Below are 20,416 nucleotides of genomic sequence, written 5' to 3'. Positions count from 1 at the left end.
TCGGATTGGCAAAGGGTAACCAGTGCTAGTGCTCAACTATTTACAATCTATATTAATGACTTGAATGAAGGGACTGTATTGTAGCCAAATTTGGTTATGACACAAAGCTAGGTAAGAAAGTAAGTTGTGAGGACACAAGATCCGAAAGGGATATAGATAGATTAGGTGAGTGGGCAAAACATTGGCAGATGGAGTTTGATGTGAAATATGAGGTTACTACTTCGTTGGAGCGATTAGAAAGCAAAATATTATTTAAATTGGGAGAGACTGTTAGAATGCTGCAGTTCAGAGAGATCTGACTGCTCTCATACATAAAACACAAAATGTTTGCATGCAGATACAACAAGAATTAGGAAGGCAACTGAAATGTTGGTCTTTATTGCAAGGAGGATGTAGTTTATAGGTAGACAAGTTTTAGCACAACTTTACAGTGCGTTGGTGAGACCATACCTAGATTATTGCATACAGTTTTTGTTCTCATTTAAAAGCGATATACTTGCGTTGGAGGCAGTTCAGAGGAAGTTCACTAGTTTGAATTCTGGAATCGGGTTGCCTTAGTAGGAAAGGTTGAGCAGGTTGGGGCTGCACTCATTGGAGTTCTAAAAAATGAGAGATGATCTTATTGAAGCATAAAAGATTCTGAGGAGACTTGACAGGGTAGATGCTGAGAGGATGTTTTCCCTTGAGGGGCAACCTTGAATTGGGCATGGTTTCAGAATAAGTGGTCTCCTATTTAAGACTGAAATGAAGAGAAATTTCTTCTCTGAGAGTCATTAATCTTTGGAATTCTCTCTACTCTCGAGGGAGGTGGAGGCTGGGTCCTTGAAGGCTAAGTTAGATGGATTTTTGATCTACAAAGGTTACAGCAGGCAGACAGGAGTGGAGCTGAAGCCAGGATCAGATCAGCTATGACCTTGTTGAATGGCCTACTCCTCCTCCTAGTTCTCACATTCTTATACCTTTGAGGTATGTTACTACACTATTAGTGACAACAGGATCTTCCCCCTTGAAGTTCTTATCCAGTCACAAGGAGATGTACTTAACCGTAACAGTGGACAAGGACCACGTCCTTTGCAATTTACAGCTGCAGCTGCTGAGAGCAGTATTGATCCCCTTAACTATACTCAAGTTAAAGCAAAATACTGCGGATGCTGGAAGTTTCAAATAAAAACTAAAATGTTGGAAAAACCAAGCAGGTCTGGCAGCATTTGTGGAGAGGGAAGCAAAATTAACATTACAAGCCCATATGATTCTGCCACCCCTCCCACCACTCACTTCACCTGCCCTAACCCCTACACATTCACTCATTCCTCTTTCAGCCATTCACTAACATTCACACTGGGCATGTAAACTTACCACATGGCAGCTAGTGTCTTAAAATGAGAACGCGTCTCATCTTTCCCTCAATGTGACATTGCCGAAACGCGGAGCGGCAATCCAACAATGATTGCCGTCCCGCGGAAGATCCGGGCCATTGACTTTGGTCTTCCCAATCTTTAGTTGCAGCAAATATTTGTTCATCCAATATTTGATGTCAGGAAAGCAATGACTTGACTATACTGTTGCCTATCACCACTGCATTCCTCTACACTGCCTCTTCCTTGAACAGCCTCCTGTGCCATGGTGCAATGGACAGTTTGCTCAACCACCTGCAGACTTTTCTCTCTGCCACATAGGCAGTCAGAATCTCGTACCTGTTGGATAAGATCAAAGACTGAGTCTCCTCAAGCACTGCACCCAAATCTGCCTGACTCACAGTCACACCCTCCTCTCCCTGATCACTAACCAGACTTCCTTTAACCCAAGGGGTGTAACTGCTTCCTGGATCAGTTTGTCTGGGTAACTGTTCCTTTCTGACACTTTGCAATGTCTGTCTCTCAAATTCCAACTCAGCAATTTTGACTTGAAGTTGTGCAAATTCAGATATTTACCCTCGATGTAATTGTCTGGCATCACAATGTTCTCCACAAAGTCTCACAGGCTGCTGTTGTGACACACCCCCTGCATTACCATCTCTACCTAAATGTGCTTTACTCATTTAATTAGTTCAAGTTTATGTGCATAATCAACTTTGCTTTTTAGTTTTCAAACTAATTTTGTTATCTTGTTTCAACCATTTACTTGTAAATTTATGCCGGCCACTCTTCCTTGTGCAGAATGTCACCACTTTTTTTCTCCCATGACCTTCACACCTCTCTGCCTTTTTACCTTCCTATCTGTGAGCCCCTCCTTTTTCTCATCTACATGCTGTCTTTGCTGACATCATCCAAAAAAACAGCATCAGTTTCCATTTATACATTGACACCACCCATCTCTACCTCACGATCTACTGTCATTGTCAGATTGCTTTCCTGACATCAAATATTGGATGGACGAATATTTGTTGCAACTAGATATTGGGAAGACCAAAGTCAATGGCCCGGATATTCCGCGGGACGGCAATCATTGTTGGATTGCCGCTCCGCATTTCGGCAATGTCACATTGAGGGAAAGATGAGACGCGTTCTCATTTTAAGACACTAGCTGCCATGTGGTAAGTTTACATGCCCAGTGTGAATGTTAGTGAATGGCTGAAAGAGGAATGAGTGAATGTGTAGGGGTTAGGGCAGGTGAAGTGAGTGGGTAGGGGTGGCAGAGAGAAAAGTCTGCAGGTGGTTGAGCAAACTGTCCATTGCACCATGGCACAGGAGGCTGTTCAAAGAAGAGGCAGTGTAGAGGAATGCAGTGGTGATAGGCAACAGTATAGTCAAGCATGGGCTTGTAATGTTAATTTTGCTTCCCTCTCCACAAATGCTGCCAGACCTGAGTTGGCAGGAGTGGCAGGTGGGTGAGGTATCATGTGGGTTAGGGGATGGTCAGGGGGGTTCAAGGGAGGTAATCGGGAGGGGGGGGGAGGCTGGGGTCAGTGTGAGTGATTAAGGGGTCACTTCTGCATTTACCCACGAGTTGAACTAGGATTTTTCAGTCGAACATTTCCTGAATATCCCTCCGATAGTTCCAAGGGACATACTCGGATAAGTCCCTTGGAACTATCCGAACTCTAGAGTCAGGAGATATTCACAGACTGTCCGGGAGCAGGGGAGTTGCCCATTAACAGTTCAAACTTCCTGGTAAATTCCCATGGAGCTCAGCACGTCAGAACCTCTGTAGGGTCGCTGTGTGCATTTTGGTCATACGTCTGGACTGCAAGATCCCTCCATCCCTCTCCCTGGCTGTTGTCTGAGGCTGATCCAGGTTCCAGTTTTCGGTTGCCAGGGCAAGAACAGAAGTAGGGGTGCTTGGAAAATAGTGGACCTAGATGACATGCCCCAGCCTCCAGAGTGCACTGGAATTTTCAAATCGAGGGTGGTGTTAGGGGGAGGGTGAAGAATCAGTAATGAGCAAATTAGTAGATCGCACGGATGCCGGAGAATAGGGTCTGAGCCTAAAAGTCCATTTCTCGCCTGGTGCCAAACAGTTTGCAATTCTCCCAGCCCCTTTCTAGTGGCACAGACCGGTTCACACCCATTCTTGCCCAGAAAGGGCGCAAGGCTGATTAGCACAAGTTGATTGCATTTCAATCTCATTAGCGGATTTGCCATGCGACCCACCCCTCTCCTGGAATGCACCCACCTCTCCAGGCTAACGTCACATGGGCTCAAATCATAACTGCTCCTTTGAAGTCTGGTCCCGGCACAACAGTTGCAAGGGAGAGCAAGGAGGTGATTATGCTATGCACAAACCTCCAGGGTGCAAGAGAGTGGGTCAGTTGCGGCCATGATGTGGCGTGGGATGGGGAGCCCCCAGGGGCTTAGGGGGCTTGGCCTAGGCCGGGCGTCCTTAAGCTGGAGGTCGCGGTTGGCTTGGGGCTGTGCTTTTCCCTGCCGGCGGAAAGGCCCCCAATGAGTTCCAGAGGTCGAGGTCAAATCCCACTAATGTTGCACCCTCCAACCTGCCACCTTTTGGCTGGAAAAGCTCTGTGGTTTAGCACAGACATCTCATCCCAGCCCCTCTAACAGTCACAAGCACCTGGCAGTTGTCATCCCAATCAAGGGAACTTGACAGGTGTTAACACAGCTCTGCACACTGCATAAACTCTGCGTTACTCCCTGCAGTGGGCACCTGTCACATGGAAGTCAGGCGGGCGCTTCCCTACTGTCTGTCTGAACTGCACACCACATCTGGAAGCCAGTTTGCACCATACGTCAAGCTGGGTACGCGCAGGTGTATATTGCAAGGGTTCCTCAATGAAGACCTTCCCACAGCCATTGTTATGCTCTGTGTGAGCGCCAGAGTGCTAAGCCCAGTCTACCACATGCCGCCGCCACTGGCCTGTGGTATCTCGAGACGGAAGGGGAGCCGGGGGGGGGGGGGCAGCTCTACACCACACACTAGCAATCATGCAACTGCACTGGGGGTGCATAAGCCATCATGTGAAGGGAGCGTACAGCCGTGAGGGACCCCATTGGTAACCATGAGGGGGCAGGACAGTGCCTGTGGCCGTTAATGATGCAGTAACGGTCGGAATCCAATCGAGGTTGCACAAGGCACCAGAGAAGGTGCCAGGTTTCCAGGTTCAGACACATGGGGACGCTGGTTGTTGGGAGGGAGTGAGCAACCAGGGATGGATAACATTATGGACTGTCTCTCACTCTCTCCTCCCTCCCTCACCCCCCCCCACCCCCCTCCAGATCAAGCATAAATTTTGGAATAGAGCCAGCAGAGCTGTTATTACTTACAATGCATTGTATCCCTAACTACGGTGTCCGCCTTCACCCCTGCCCTCTTGGTGACCCTATAACTTCTTTATCTTACGTGGCCTGCCACTTGATCTAGGTGAGCCCTCAGGATGTACATTAGAGGGGGAGGTGATCAGCTGTGTGCTGAGCCCAATGGCCTCTGATGCCCTTGGCAGGCATCCCCTGATGCCCTTGGCAGGCGTCCCCTGGAGGGACAGAATCTGGAGGGCCCCAACTGACTTTTAGGTGTCACGGATGCAGCTGTGCTATCCAGTTCTGCGCTCTGCCAAATAGATGCACCAATGTCAAGAAGGGGGGATTTAGAAGTGCTGGGAACAACCAGAGTCGCTTAGCTGGAAGCCCCAGGCATGGGTTCCAGTACTTTGTCCTCCCTCAGGCTGCTCGTGGGCCCCTGGGACACTCCCTGAAAGGCGGGGCAGCTAGAGTGAGCTTCAGAAGCCTCTACATCACCTGGCACTGCCAATCCTGGAGGCCCAACAGTGTCTGCACCATGGTGTGTGAGCCCTCAGCGATAGCCCTCTAAGGCGGCACGGTAGCATAGTGGTTAGCACTGCTGCTTCACAGCTCCAGGGTCCCGGGTTCGATTCCCGGCTCGGGTCACTGTCTGTGTGGAGTTTGCACATTCTCCTCGTGTCTGCGTGGGTTTCCTCCGGGTGCTCCGGTTTCCTCCCACAGTCCAAAGATGTGCGGGTTAGGTTGATTGGCCAGGTTAAAAAAAAAAATTGCCCCTTAGAGTCCTGGGATGTGTAGGTTAGAGGGATTAGCGGGTCAAACATGTGGGGGTAGGGCCTGGGTGGGATTGTGGTCGGTGCAGACTCGATGGGCCGAATGGCCTCCTTCTGCACTGTAGGGTTTCTATGATTTCTATGAGTCTGGGCCAACTCTGGAGCCCCCCTGCAATCGCCCACTGTGTCTCGAGAATGCTCCCGGGGCCCTCAGCCATGGTCCTCAGCAACTCGGCCATGCCACCCATGGCTACCATTTCCTGCACAGTAAGAGTTTTAACAACACCAGGTTAAAGTCCAACAAGTTTATTTGGTAGCAAATACCATTAGCTTTCGGAGCGTTGCTCCTTCATCAGATTTCCACTCCACTCCAGATTTCCACTTCCAACCCGGCCTCTAGCTGGGGGCCAACTGTCCTTGGATCCGCCTGCCCGATCCCTGGGACATTTCTGCCTTCACGTGATGTGCATCAGCTCTATGCTACTGAAATCCTCACTCATGCCTTTGTTACCTCTAGATTTGACTGTTCTAGTGGATTCCAGACTGGTTGTTTGTGTTTTACTCTCTGTAAACTTGAGGTTATCCAAAATTCTGCTGCCCATATCCTAATCTGTACAAGTCCCTTTTACTCATCTCCTGTGTGCTTGCTGACCTACTTTGGCTCCGGGTTCAGCAAATTCTTGTTTTCAAATACCTTCAAATGTCCAGCAAGCAAAGTGGCAGAGTGGTAACTACTCCACATGGAGTAGTTTAAACAGCTAGCATTGAAGCTTTAAGGAAATCTTAATGCACATGACCAAGGAGGGACTAGAGGGTTGCAGGAGCATTTTGAGAAGAAGTAGAGTTAGAGTTGGCTCCTATGGAATATAAACACTTGCATAGACCAGTTTGACTAAATGGATTATTTCTATCCATTTTATAGGAATCACTAATATTTGACTTGAACAACAAGAACTTATTTTTATATAACCTGTAAAGTTCAGCTGGCTTCATCAAGCAAGCTGGTGTCAAGGAGTCAATGCTAAAATTTTTATTGTAATAGAGGATGTTATACCAGAGCTGTTTTTTCCCCTCTATTAAACAGCATAATATTTTATACTTCCCTCTGCATGTGTTTAAGCAATTTGAACTTAAAAATATGGACAAAAGATTGCATGCTCTAATAAATTCTAATTTTATTTATTTTCTAGGTGGAGTTTTCCTGGTTATTATTTGCAGGATCAGTTCCAGTCTTTCTCTCTTTCTTCATTGCAACTCTTTTATGTCACTATAATAACTGGGATCCAGTAATGGTTGGCCTTAGGCGGATATTTGCATTTATATGCAGGAAGCATCGCATTCAGAGGTATTGCCTTTTTTTTTGTGTATACTGCAGGCACTCATTTAAGATCGAAACTTACCTAGAGCAATGTGGAGCCAGCAGTGCTGAGTTATACTGATGCAGTACCTTTTCTATTTATACATGTTTTTGATGTTAATGGTAGTAAAAAGGCGCCAAACATGTTTTATCATAGCAATTAAAATGATGTTTGCAAACTTCTTGGGCCATAAGGAAGAGACTTAAAATGCATTTCACGCTACCGGAAGGTGAGTGAAAGTTTGGAGAAATCTCATTAATCAGAGTGTTCATGGAACTCGGAATGCTTTGCCATAGAGAGTGGTGATAGACCGAACTACATGTCATAATGGTACATTGGGTATAAACTTTAAGCAGAGGAAGAAACAGGATTATAGAGAAAGGGCCAAATGGACTGACCACTTTTCTCTGTGTTGTAAACGCAAGTGATTTTAAATTCAGATGTACTGCACTCAGTATGAAGCTTGCACTGTTTCTGTGAAATAACATCCAGGCTGGAAGTTAACTTCCTGATCAGTAGGTGCTGGATTGCAACTCCTCAAACTAATTTAATTTAAAGGCCCTAACAGCCAGAATAAAAAGGAAATCTTCAATACGTTTGAAACCAAGTCTGGATGATTAGTGATCATTGTCTAAATCAGAGCATCGTCCAATTCAGTTACCACTGCTGTCTTATAATCAAAGCCCTTGAGATGCATACCTAATTAGACTTGTTGGTAACATAGGCTGGAAACCTCAGTGAACAAAGCATAATTGAGTCCATATCTTCATCTCAATATTGACTATGAAATGCAACTTTAAAAACATTAACTCAGGTTTATCCAAGTTCTTGTGCTTGACCTACATGCTACTTTTTCTATTTGGCATAACTATTTTCAGCCTGTATTGGCCATGTATTTTTACTGGGGGCTAGAAAAACAAAATGAGATAGTTTGCCCATTGTGTTTTTCATTCTTGGGATGTGGACTTTGCTGGCAAGACCAGAACTCATTGCCTATCCCTAATTGTTTTTGAACCGCTGCAGTCCAGGTATTTTAGGCACACCAGAGGCCTGCCATGTAGGGGTCCTAGCAATGATGAAAGTATGCTGAATAATTTCCAGGCCAGGTCAGGATGATAATGTGACTTTGAGGGGACCCACGAGTCCTCTACCTTGTCCTTTTAGGCAGTAGAGGTTTCAGTTTTGAAACATGCTGTTGAAGCCTTGTCAAGTAGCCGCAGTGCATCTTAAATGGTATGCACTGAAATGTTGTTACATGGTGCTGTAGGGAGTGAATGTTTAAGGTGATGCATGGAGTGCCAATCGAGCAGATGTTTTGTCCTGGTGGTGTTGAGCTTCTTGAGTGTGGAGCTGCACTCATCCAGACAATTGGAGAGTATTCCATTTTGCTTGTACCTCCTAGTTGGTGGAAAGACTTTGGGGAATCACTTGCTGCAGGATACTCAACCTTTGTCATGTCCTTGTACTATAATATTTTTGTGGCTGGTCCACCTTGAGGTGAGCCCTCAAGGATGTTAGTGGTGGAGGGTTCCACGATGGTAATGCTATTGAATGTGGATGTGTTTAGGCTCCCTTCTTGGAAATGGTCATTGCATGGTGATTGTATGGCATGAATGTTACTTGCCACTTATTAGAGTAAGCCTGGACATTCACCAGATCTTGTTACATGCAGGCACAGACTTTTCATTAACTGAGGAGTTGTGAATCATCACCAAACAACCCCACTTCTGACATTGTTGAGGGAAGGTCATTGAAGCAGCTGAAGATATTTAGGCCTAGGTAGCTTGGTAGTAAGCTAGCTCACTGCGTACGTAACTCGGGAGTTCAGCAGTTCTGTTCTGATCTTCTACTTGACAAGGAGCGACTGAAAGAGGGAGCAAGAGACAATGAGGTCTAGAAGTATTTGGTGAGCAGGAAGGTGACTCAGCAAATTGTGCAATTTTCTTCTTGTAGACAGTTCCCCTGTTAGACTGAGTCTGATCTGAGGTCATTTCACTTATTGCTAGTACTTTATTAGTGACTCAAATCCCCGATTAGTTGAAATTTCTCTAACCTACTATGAATTTCTCCAACAACACCCTAATTAGTTAAACAAAATAAAGTACCCGCAAAGGGAGGGGAGGCGATGTGTTGCAGCTGTCGAATGTGAGAGCTGTTGGACACCATTTGATCCACAGCAACGATACATAGAAACTAGAAGCAGGAGTAGGCCCTTCGAGCCTGCTCCGCCATTCACCTTGATCATAGCTGATCATCGAATTCAATATCCTGATTTCCCCAATACACCCATATCCCTTAATCCCTTAGCCCCAAAAGCTATATCTAATTTCTTCTTGAAATCAGACAACGTTTCGGCCTTAACTACATTCTGTGGTCGTGAATTCCACACATTCACCACCCTCTGGGTGAAGAAATTTCTCCTCACCCCAGTTCTAAAAGGTTTACCCCTTATCCTCAAACTATGACCCCTAATTCTGAAATCCCCCACCATAGAATAGAATCATTGAATACTACAATGCAGAAGGTGGCCATTCGGCCCATCAAGTCTGTGCTGACCACAATCCCACCCAATCCCTATCCCTGTAAGCCCATGCATTTACCCTAGCTAGTCCCCTGGACTAAGGGGCAATTTAGCATGGCCAATCAACCTAACTCGTGCATCTTTGGACTGTGCGAGAAAACTGGAACACCCGGCGAAAACCCACACAGACACCGGGAGAATATGCAAACTCCTCAAGGACAATGACCAAGGCCGGGAATCAAACCCGGGTCCCTGGCACTGTGAGGCAGCAGTGCTAACAACTGTGCCACCATGCCGCCCATTGGGGACATTCTTTCTGAATCTACCCTGTCTAACGCTGTTCGAATTTTATAAGTTTCTATGAGATCCTTCTCACTCTTCTAAGCTCCAGTGAATATAATCCTAACCGACTTATCTCTCCTCATATGACAGACCTGCCAACCCAAGAATCAGCCTGGTAAAACTTTGCTGTACTCCCTCAAGAGCAAGGACATCCTTCCTCAGATAAGGACACCAAAACTGCACAGCATACTCCAGGTGTGGCCTCACCAATGCCCTATACAATTGCAGCAAAACATCCCTATCCCTTGTGCTATGAAGGCCAACATACCATTTGCCTTCTTTACTGCCTGCTGTACCTGTGCACTTACTTTTCAGCAACTGATTCACGAGGACTCAAAGGTCTCATTGCATATCCACCCCTCTCAATTTACACCCATTAAAGTAATAATCTGTCTTTCTATTATTGTTAACAAAGTGGATAACCTCACTTTTGTCCACATTATATTGCATCTGCCATGCAGATGCCCACGCGCAGCCTGTCTAAATCATGCTGAAGCATCTCTGCATCCTCCTTACAGCTCATCCCCCACCCAACTTTGCAACATCTGCAAATTTGGAGATAATACATTCAATTCCCTCTTCCAAATCATTAATATATAATGTGAACAGTTGGGGTCCTAGCACAAATCCCTGCAGAACCCCACTAGTCACTGACTGCCAAATCAGAAAAAGATCAATTTATGCCAGCTCTTTGCTTCCAATCTGCTAACCAGCTTTCTATCCATCTTACCTGCAATCCCATGTGCTTTAGCTTTACATAGTAGTCTGTTATGCGAGACCTTGTCGAAAGCTTCTGAAAGTCTAAATAAACCACATCGACTGGTTCTCCTCGGTCAACTCTACTAGTTACATCCTCAAAAAATTCCAATAGATCCCGTCAAGCATGATTTTCCTTTCGTAAATCCATGCTGAATTTGTCTGATTATACCCCTGCCTTCCAAATGCCGAGCTATGAAATCCTTGATAATGGACTCTAGCAACTTCCCAGTACTGACGTTGGGCTCACCTACAGTAAATATCTGCAGCTTGAGGATCACTGGCTCAGTTGGTGAGCTGAATTCCAAACCTCAGACTCTGATGCATCGGGGAGGAGAAATTTACTTGGACACTTAGTTTGAGGGGACAGTCATACATCTTGAGTTAAGTACTTCATATTTTCTCCACTGTCACGGAGGGAAGGATCCAGTTGTTGTGGTCCACAAGGACACCAATGACAGAGGTAAGAATAAGAAAGAAGTTTTGCCAAGAGAGTATAAGCAGCTAGGGGCTAAATTAAAGAGTAGAGCCACAACCTGAGCCATGAGCAAATTGGCACAGGCTAAATAAGATCAAAGAGTTAAATATGTGGCTTAAAGCATGGTGTGGGAGAAATGGGTGGCACCACTGCAATGGTATTCAGTATAATGGCTGTAGAGAGGGTTTGAACTAAATAATGGGAGGGGAGATTTAGAAAGTGAACGATAAAGGACAAAGCAATTATGCAGATAGCATTACGAGGAATGATAGGCAAACTGTGATAGGAAGGAACAGTGGCTGGAATTTTCCAGCCATCCTCACAGTGGGATCTTCCGGTCCCATTAACAGCAAACCCCCACCGTAGGTTTCCCAGCAGCAGCGGGTGCACAGAATGGGAAACCCCATGAGCCATGCAAATAATCCCGCCCAGTGTGTACAAACATAAAAGTGCAATAGAGTGGGGAGAAACACAATCAGACTGAATTACAGGCTCTTTATCTGAATGCATGAAGCATTCAAAGATAAATTGATAGAACACATTGAAATAAGTATCAGATAATAGCCATTGCAGAGATCTGATTATAATGTCACCAAATCTTAAAACTGAATATTCAAGTGTATTTGACATTTCAAAAGGATAGAAAAAAAGAAAAGAGAATGTGGGATGGCTCTGTTAATATAGGAGATGTGCAGTAGTGTGAACTTAGCTTAGAAAATCAAGATGTGGAATCAGTTTGGATGGTGATAAGAAGTAATAGTGGAGTCACCAGTGGGAGCTGTTTATAGGCTTCCTAACAGAAACTTCATTGCAGGAAAGAGTGGGGTGGTTGGGGGGGGGGGGGGGGAACGATCTTACCAGCTCGTGGTTGGGGGGGGGGGGGGGAACGATCTTACCAGCTCGTCCTGCCGGTCGTTCAGCATGGCGTGCCAGGAAGATTGCAAAAGAGGTGAAAAACCGGGTTTGCACCCAGCTTCTCGCCTCTTGCGATGAAACTGGTACTGAATTGCTATTGTAATCAGCCCTGCGCCCAGGAAGGGTTCAGAGGGTCGCACAATCAAGGAAATGCCGCAATCGGGGGGTGGTGGGGGAGTGACAGTTTCTCAATGCACTATGCACAGGCGCATGCGCAATAGCACCCTCTAGCAGCCATCAGCCGGCTTCCTGACATGAATAGTCTCCATTCACTCCCCTTACTGGCAAGAATCACACTTTGCCTCATTTTTTCTCTTAAGTGGGATAAGATTTGATTTTTTTTCTCTCGCTGAAAAAATGAACGCAATTCTCTTCCATTTTCATGCTTGTTCAACACTTAGAATTTTTTTGGTAAGATGGCATAAATCAAGAAATATTTGGGACTTGTAAGAAAGGTACTGAATAATCATTGGTAATTTAATCTTCATATGGATTGGACAAATCAAAGGGAGCCTGCAGCATGAGTTCATAGAGTGAATTCAGGACAGTTCATTTGAATAATGCTTTATAGAGCCAACCAGAGAATAGGCATTTTTAGACCTATGTGATGAGACAGGATTAATTAATTATCTCACAGTATAGGGAAGAATAATCGTAACATGCTGGAATGTCACACTCAGTTTGAAGGTGAGAAACTTGCAAACTGGATTAAAAGATAAGGTGCGCAGTGGCAGACATTTAAGGATATATTTCACCATACAATTCATGGAGAAAGTGAGGCTGTATGTGACAGATGAATTATCCCTGACTAATTAAGAAATTTAAAGATATTGTTGAATTAGTGAAAAGGCATACGCTGCTTCGAAGTGTTAAGCCAGAAGATAGGAAACTTTTAGAAACCAGTAAAGGATCACTTAAAAAAAAATAGAATATGAGAGTAAGAAATGTAAGGAGAGACATTAAGAGTTTCTGCAAGCATATAACAAGGACAATAGCTAAGGGAAATATTGATCCTTCAGATAATGAGACTAGATGATTAATAATGGAGACAAGGAAATGGTGGAGATTTTGAACAAGTATGTGTCTTATGGTAGAAGACATTGAAAGCATCCCAAGAATAGTAGAAAATCAAGGGGTGGAAGGGAGGGGGGATCTTAAACAATCCCGATCACTAGAGGAAATGTACAAGGTAAACTAAAAATGAACAAGTCACTTGAACCTGAAGCCTACATCCCAGGATGTTAAAATAAGTGGCTGCAGAGATAGTAGATGCATTGGTTGAAATTTTCCAAAATTCCCAAGTTTCTGCTAAGCTCCCAGCAGATTGGAAAACCATTAATGTTTTCACAGTAACTTCAATGCAGTGTGAATGTAAGCCTACTTGTGACTAATAAATAAAATGTAATGCCCATATTCAAGAATGGAGGGAGACAAAAAGCAGGAAACTATAGACCGGTGAGTCTAAGTTCTCCTGTTGGGAAAATGCTGGAATCCTTTATTAAGGAACTCGTAGAAGAACATTTAGAAAATTATAATTCAAGCAGATTTAACATGTTCCTGTGAAAAGGAAATCTTGTTTGACAAATGTATTAAAGGTCCTTGAGAATGTACGAAGCAGGGTGAATAAAGAGGGACCAATAATTGTGACTTATTTGAATTTCCAAAAGGAATTTAATGAAGTGCCACATAAAAGGTAAGAACTCATGGTGTTGGGGATAATATTTTCGCATGGATAGAGGATTGGTTAATGAGAAAAAGACACCAAAAACCTCCTTCCTTTGCACTAGGTCTGACTCTAGCCAGTAATACATTTTCAACTTATTAATTTTCTGTAAACTTAAACAGGTAGTGGAAACCTTACTGAATCCTTCATCCAGAATATCTGCCAGATGAAGAAAAATGCATACAATCCTGTCTCTTGAGGATTTTACCTTAATTTTACTTTCACAAATAGCATAATGGGCAAAGCACTTATTAAACTCCAGAGTGGAATAAGGAAGTGTTATTTAATAAAATGTTATGTAGACTGCTGAAGGAAAGATTAGCTGTCAGGTTAAGTGCTATGATTAAACACTTGACCCAGATCTGTAATATTCATATTTTCCTTCCAAAAGGTAATCACACATCTTCTTTATTGATTTATTTAACAAAATTAATAAAAGGCATATATTCCCATGTCAGCCAGAAGGTTTGTAACCATTGCTGTAAATGTGATTGTGTATTTTCAGCATGATTTTTAACATTTTCTGTTAAGTTACACTGTCTACAATAAAACAAAAACTGTGCTGGAAGTGTTAATGCTCCTACTTCTGTCAGCAAGGTACTTGAAAGAATACATGGGAGAGCATTTAAAATTTGATAGCAGTAAAACTTAATCATCAAATAAGGAAAATGGTATATTTTTACAGTTGCCCCAGTGGTTTTTATAGGCAACACATGGTCTAGTATGAAGCCCAGTAAAGATCTGAGCATTCCAGATTTTATTCCTGGTTAGTACTGACTCTAGAGGCGGAATGTTGTGGAAGCAACAGGAATTTTAGCCACCGCCTGGAGAGCTGGCGAGAGCCCCATGTCGCGTCTTTTAGGAAAGACCCGCTTGCATCTTCTTCCACTCAGGCACTTGATTGGACTCTGGCAAGCCCAGCCCCAAGATAAAGGACCTCTGGAGTGGAATGCTGAGAGCTGCCAGCCAATCTGAGGCTGGCAGCTCTATTGAATATCAGTGCCATTGGGGTGGCCATGGCTGTTGCTGGTATGACATCCACCTGACGTCCAGTATCATCACTAGATTCCAGGCCAGAGGTAAGTGATGGCTGGAGGGAGGTCGGGGGTGGAGTGGGGATCATGGGAGAGGGGCCTGGCAGCAAGGGTAGGGGTGTGGCTTTGAGTATGCAACCCCGTAATGAATGCCTTTGAATGAGGGACTCCCCCTGGAAGCGCATAAGCAACCTTGCATAGGTTTGCTTGTAGTGCACCCCATATAATGAGCCCACTCATGTTAAGTGTGCACTTCCAGATCTGAGTTGGCTGCAGGATGGGAAGGACACCCATGGCCCTTCCCACCGTGGACTTAATCAGTGTGGTGGTGGGAAAGTGGCAGGGTGGCCACCCACTACCCTCCTATCTGATTAAATACCTCTGCTTCACCATAGGGGAGTACACAAGATCAACCTCCAGGACACTGCTGTAAGCAACAAGGTCAAAATACATTATAGCAGCAATATATAAAAAGGCATTTCTTTTCATGCTTTAATTCAATAGTTTGAGCAGTATTGAATATGAGAAAAAGATTAACAGTCAAGAATATTCCAGCTGCGTAACTAGAATCTATCAATTTCTGTCTTAAACATACTCAATGACTGAGCCGACACAGCTCTCTAGAATAGAGAATTCTCAAGATTTACCAGCCGCTAAATGAGGGATCTCCTCATCTCATTCCTAAATGATGTACCTCTTTTATTGTGAGTCTGTGTTTCTGGTTCTCGAACCCCCACCTTCAGCCAAGGGAAACAACCTTCCTACATCTACCTTGTCAAACCCACATAAAAGCAGGCATGCTCAACTTTTAGAGAGAATTGTCTCTTCATGATGATACCACCAGAGTAAAGCCTCATTATGGCAGACCATCTGCTTCTAAATAATTAGACTGAATAAGAAAATGGAGTGACCAAGTGGCACCATTAAGCGGTGTTTTCTTCTTTCAGCATTTACGCATGAGGGCATTTAAGTAAGATCTATTTTTCATTTGAGTAATTTCAATTTACAAGACAGACTTCCAGAGTTATCTTCATAACAAATGTTCCATCACTAACCATAACTAAAACTAATGGAAATAACTAAAGTTGTGTTTTAAAACATCTAATATATTATTGTAATGAAAGGTTGATTTTTTTCTCTATATGCACATTGAAGCAAACCATTTCTTACTTCATTACAGAGGTATTGTTATGACAAGCTGGTGTTGTACTTTGACATTTACTTTGGTGTTTCTTTTTGACAAACTGCACCTCAAACTTTTCTCAGATTCTGTTGCACAAGAAGTAATCCACTAATCAATAAATGAGTATAACCTCTTTTCAGAGCTCCGGAGGACAGTGAGCAGTGTGAAAGCCTCATTCCTATGCACGGCGTTTCTCAGGAGGAAGGAACTAATTGTTGTTCATGAGGCACAGGTAGAAGATTATATTGTTAATGGGGATTTACCATTTGCAGATTGGTAACTGGTGCTTGTATGAAAATCCATTACATTTCTGTGTAACCATGAAAGATGTGCAAACATAGCTTACTTGAGGCAGATTAGCCTCATCCACCTTTAAAATGAAAATCTCCTGGTTGACTGCATATTGATGTTTTTGGACTTCTGCCTATGCATTTTGAAATGACAATAGCTCGTCGAAGAAGCTTAAGGCTGCTGCTGTGTGTTGCACCATTTTCTGATGCTCTGTAGGCTGTAGCCAGATATAAACCACGATAAATATGTCACCTTAAAAGTAATTATACTTTATGACAGCTGTACTTCTGGTCAATATGTCTTTAGGAATGTTATAAATACAGTGCAGCCATTAAAGGAATACCCAATACCATATTTTGATGGTTTTATGGATCATAATAGTTAACCTCTCCACTCATTTGCTGGTAACACCACCCCACATTCGTTTACGTCCTTCAGCTCAAATGAAACCTCCGCTGCCATTTTCTCTAGTGACCCCTCACTGCACATGGCCCCCAGGTCTCTTGACTAAATCACTGCATCTTGATTTCCTCCATGTCTTTCAATAGAACAATAAAATTCAATTCCAAGATAAGAAATAGGACTTTTTGTATCTTTAGAACCCATCTATGTAAGTGGGAAGTCAACCTATCCTAATTTACACAGTTCACAATATTAATATCTGCTTGTTTTTCTATTTTTTTTCATTTTCAAGAGATTCTATTAGCCTCTTTTTAATTGCAAGCATATTAAAGACCCAAGAACTAAAACCCCTAAACTATATTGTTTGAATTGATGTTGATTTTTTGAAATTGCCAGATGGATATTTATGGTTCTTCAAAGTACTAAAAAAGTTATTGATATGAAATATTGATATAAATTAACATGAACAGCCACCTTTTAAGGGTAGAGAGAAGAATTCAACTGATGATGTTTTTTCTTGCTTTTGTCCCCAGACCGAAAATGGATCCATAGAGTACTTTTGCGCTTAGACAATCTCCTGAAGATTTGATTCCTATTTTTTCAGTGCCTGTTCAAATGACTTATCCACAAAGTTTCAATTCTCTTAAGACGCTACATACATTTATAAATGCTATGTGTTGGGAATATCTGTGGATTACAAAAAAATCAGAATTACTTCCATATCACTAAAGATTGTTGTGGAAAACTCAGCTTTCAATACAACCTATCTGCCTTATTGAATGTATCGAACCTTCAATGCAACTTGAAAATTGAACACTATTTTGTGAATATGAGGATAAACTTTCTGGATCATAATTCTGCCTATAGGTTTTTGGAGCAAACTCGCCAACCTTGAGACTGAACATTGAGGTGTATCTAAAATACAATATGTTGAATCAGTAACACTGTATTGACTCGTCAAAGGGAAAAAAGGAAAATTATTTTGAATGAGTATCAATCCAATTTTAGTATTGTGTATACATCGAATTAATGTCACCAGGAGGAAAATAAGAAGCAAATGGAACTTAAGCTTTTGAAACACTTTTCAAAGGACAATATTGCTAAGGTGTTTTGAATTGTCTGGTTAAACAGTGGATACACTACATAGCCTGTACTTTCTTTAATTCAGATTTCAGTATTCTTAGTACTATATGTTTCAAAGTGAATATATCTCTGATCTCTATAAAACCTCTGTTAAACTGAATTGGAATAAGTAAGATTTTTCCATACTTGTTTAATTGCAACAGTTTGTGGTTTGAAAACATGTACAGAAACCACAATTTTATTGTTATTGAAAAGTTGGTGTTTCTGCAATCTTGTACCAATTGTATACATTTCAATAATGTATTTGCATTAAGGTGCTTCTACAGTAACGTACACCGTTTGTGTCTGTGATTCTCAGGAACCCAATACAGCAGTCCCATTTTTCTACGAGATCATGTAAATTAACTGATGTAGTGAGAGGCTGTTTTTTTAAAAAAATCTGTCAGTCGTTCACTTTTGGTTAGACTGTTGTACTTAATTATTCAAAGATCAGGTTTTTATTACCTGCTTTAAAAAGGATGTCAGGCAATCAACGATATACTGAGTTCAACCAAGATTTTCAGTACTAATTCGTATACCAAGTAGAACAGGTTTGTGGAAATATGGCTTTCGTTCAGTGTGGGTTAAATACTATTTTATTGATTGAGGTTCTAGTGACTACAGCCACTTTACTTACCAATTAGCATTAAATTATGGATTGAATTTGACCCCCTGTAGTCGCCCAGTGCAAAATACCTTGTATAATTCTGATGGTAAGGTATTTACCTTTGTATGTAGTTAGTTTACTGTCCATTTCAGTGTAATATAAATATTTGTTGTGAAATATTTTCAATTCGTGAACATGGATGTTATTTATTGTACAGATCTTATTAGTAAAGAGATGCACACTAACAGTGTTTTATCTTTGTGGAGAGAAGTGGAACTTTATAAATCACTGACTAAGCCACAGCTGAAGCATTGTGGACAATTCTGGGCACCATCTTTTAGGACAGATGTAACGACCTTTGAAAGCGTGCAGGAGATTGGAATAGTTAAGACTGTTCTCCTTGGAACAGAGAAGGTTAAGAGGTGACCTGATAGAGGTTTTCAAGATAACGAGAAGTTTAAAGAGAGTGGATAAATTTTTTAAAAATATATTCCCTCTAGCGCAGGTCAATAATCTGAGATGAGGATAATTTTTTTCACAGAATTGTCTGGATCTGGAGCACTCTACATGAAAAGATGGTGGAATCTGATTCCACAGATAATTTGCAAAGTGAGTTTGATGGGTATGTGATGAGGAATTGTTACAGACAAAAAGTGAGGATGTTGGACTACACACAACTGCTCATTTAAAGAATGTGCTCAGGCACCACAGGCCAAATGGCCTTCACCTATGCTGTAGTCTCTATAATTCTAAAGCAACACCAACAGTAGACTTAGGATAAAACCTTTAGTTATAAAGAAGTTCTTACTATCTCCAGTGACCCACGTGCGATATTTCCTTTAAAAACATTAATGTCCACTCTGGCTGCCAATGTATACACTGTTTTCCATCTACCTGTGTCATCATTGTGCATCCTGAAACCTTTGCTGCCATTTTCTCTAGTGACCCCTCACAGAGCCTCACCATTACTCCTTGCTTCTTCCACAACCCCGCGCTGTTTCCTTCATTACTGACTTGCTCCACCTGCCCCCCCCCCCTCGCCAACACTCCCTTTGCTGTTTCTTCCTCCCTCCTACTGCCATCCCCTTCACTTTTCCCTTCCATACTTGATGTCAGTACCAACATGAGCTAATGATGAAGGGCAGTGGGAGGGAGAAGGCAGTGAGGGGTTGTGAGTAGATACAGTGAAGGGAGTGGTGATGGACCATGGGGGGATGTAAGGAAGCGACAAGGGGAGCAAGAACAGTGTTGGATTTTCCTTTATGTCTGCAGTTTCCTGGGGATCACCATCAGCAACATTATGGGCACTGACGCTCCATCCACACATGTGCAAGAAGTGCTTCTCCTAATGTTGTGGCACAAAAGCAATGCAACTTTTATTTAATTCCATTGCTTATTGGTCATTTGATCACTTTTCTATGAAGAACTAAAGGCAACCAGAATATATAATATTTAATATGTTGAACGATTCTTTGTTTTGAATTTCAATGATTTTCTTTAATGTATGACTGATTTTCCAAAACATTTGTCCAGAGCACATACCTGTATTTAATGCAAGTAAACTTGAAGTGTAATGTTGTACAATACTAATTTAGTTAAACATTGGGAGGTGATTATTTTTTCCATTGTTTTGGTCAAAATTCATGGAATTGCAATATTGGAAACTACAGAAAACACAATTATGCAAATTAGAGTCCTTCAGGAAACATAATCTGGAATGTAATGGTCTTTTTTTAAAAATTGTAAGAATTATTTTATATGCTAATGCAATGCATCCATCCATTCAAACATGTGTAGCATGAAATTTTATATATATTTTGGAGATCACACAGGAGCTTTGCATAATCAGTTTAATGGGTCCCACACCAATTTACACGTGCTTTTGGTCTCCACCTATTGTACAGCTTGCTTGTATTATAAGGACAATTCTAGGCTTCAATGCTAGATGTAACTGAACCTTGATTCATAACCCTGCCGCCTTGTTTGACTAGTTATGTTGCTTTTTCTACATTATAGCTTTTGCATTTCTGGTTTTGTGCTGCTGTGGCTAAAATTGTGCCACGTCGGACTTAATTTGCACAGAACTGTAGCCACAGCACCGGCTGCAAGGATTTGTAATACTGCTCAGCAAAGGAATTTAGTTGAGTCAACAATGGCACTTTATAGCTTTGATGGAAGAAGTGGAATTTAGGCGAAGACAAAAATTCTGGGAGCTAACAT

At 42.4% G+C, this 20,416-nt stretch overlaps 1 protein-coding gene across 23 annotated transcripts in view; it reads left to right on the top strand.

The window, feature by feature from the left end:
• The window catches only part of LOC144503579 (solute carrier family 35 member F5-like), an 86,219-nt gene extending 67,842 nt beyond the window's left edge, over positions 1 to 18,377 (top strand). For 17 of the 23 annotated variants that reach the window (XM_078228145.1, XM_078228160.1, XM_078228155.1 and 14 more), the window contains 3 exons: positions 6,655 to 6,809; positions 15,915 to 16,006; positions 17,001 to 18,377. In XM_078228145.1, the coding sequence (XP_078084271.1) occupies positions 6,655 to 6,809; positions 15,915 to 15,999 (240 nt within the window). In that variant the 3' untranslated portion in view covers positions 16,000 to 16,006; positions 17,001 to 18,377. The remainder of the gene's footprint in view (positions 1 to 6,654; positions 6,810 to 15,914; positions 16,007 to 17,000) is intronic. The other 6 variants (XM_078228152.1, XM_078228153.1, XM_078228148.1 and 3 more) reach the window with 1 other exon arrangement.
• The last annotated feature ends 2,039 nt before the right edge of the window (positions 18,378 to 20,416 follow it).

This window comes from Mustelus asterias, chromosome 14 (genome assembly GCF_964213995.1).
Source record: "Mustelus asterias chromosome 14, sMusAst1.hap1.1, whole genome shotgun sequence".
Taxonomy (NCBI): domain Eukaryota; kingdom Metazoa; phylum Chordata; class Chondrichthyes; order Carcharhiniformes; family Triakidae; genus Mustelus; species Mustelus asterias.
This window is presented reverse-complemented; position numbering and strand designations above follow the sequence as displayed.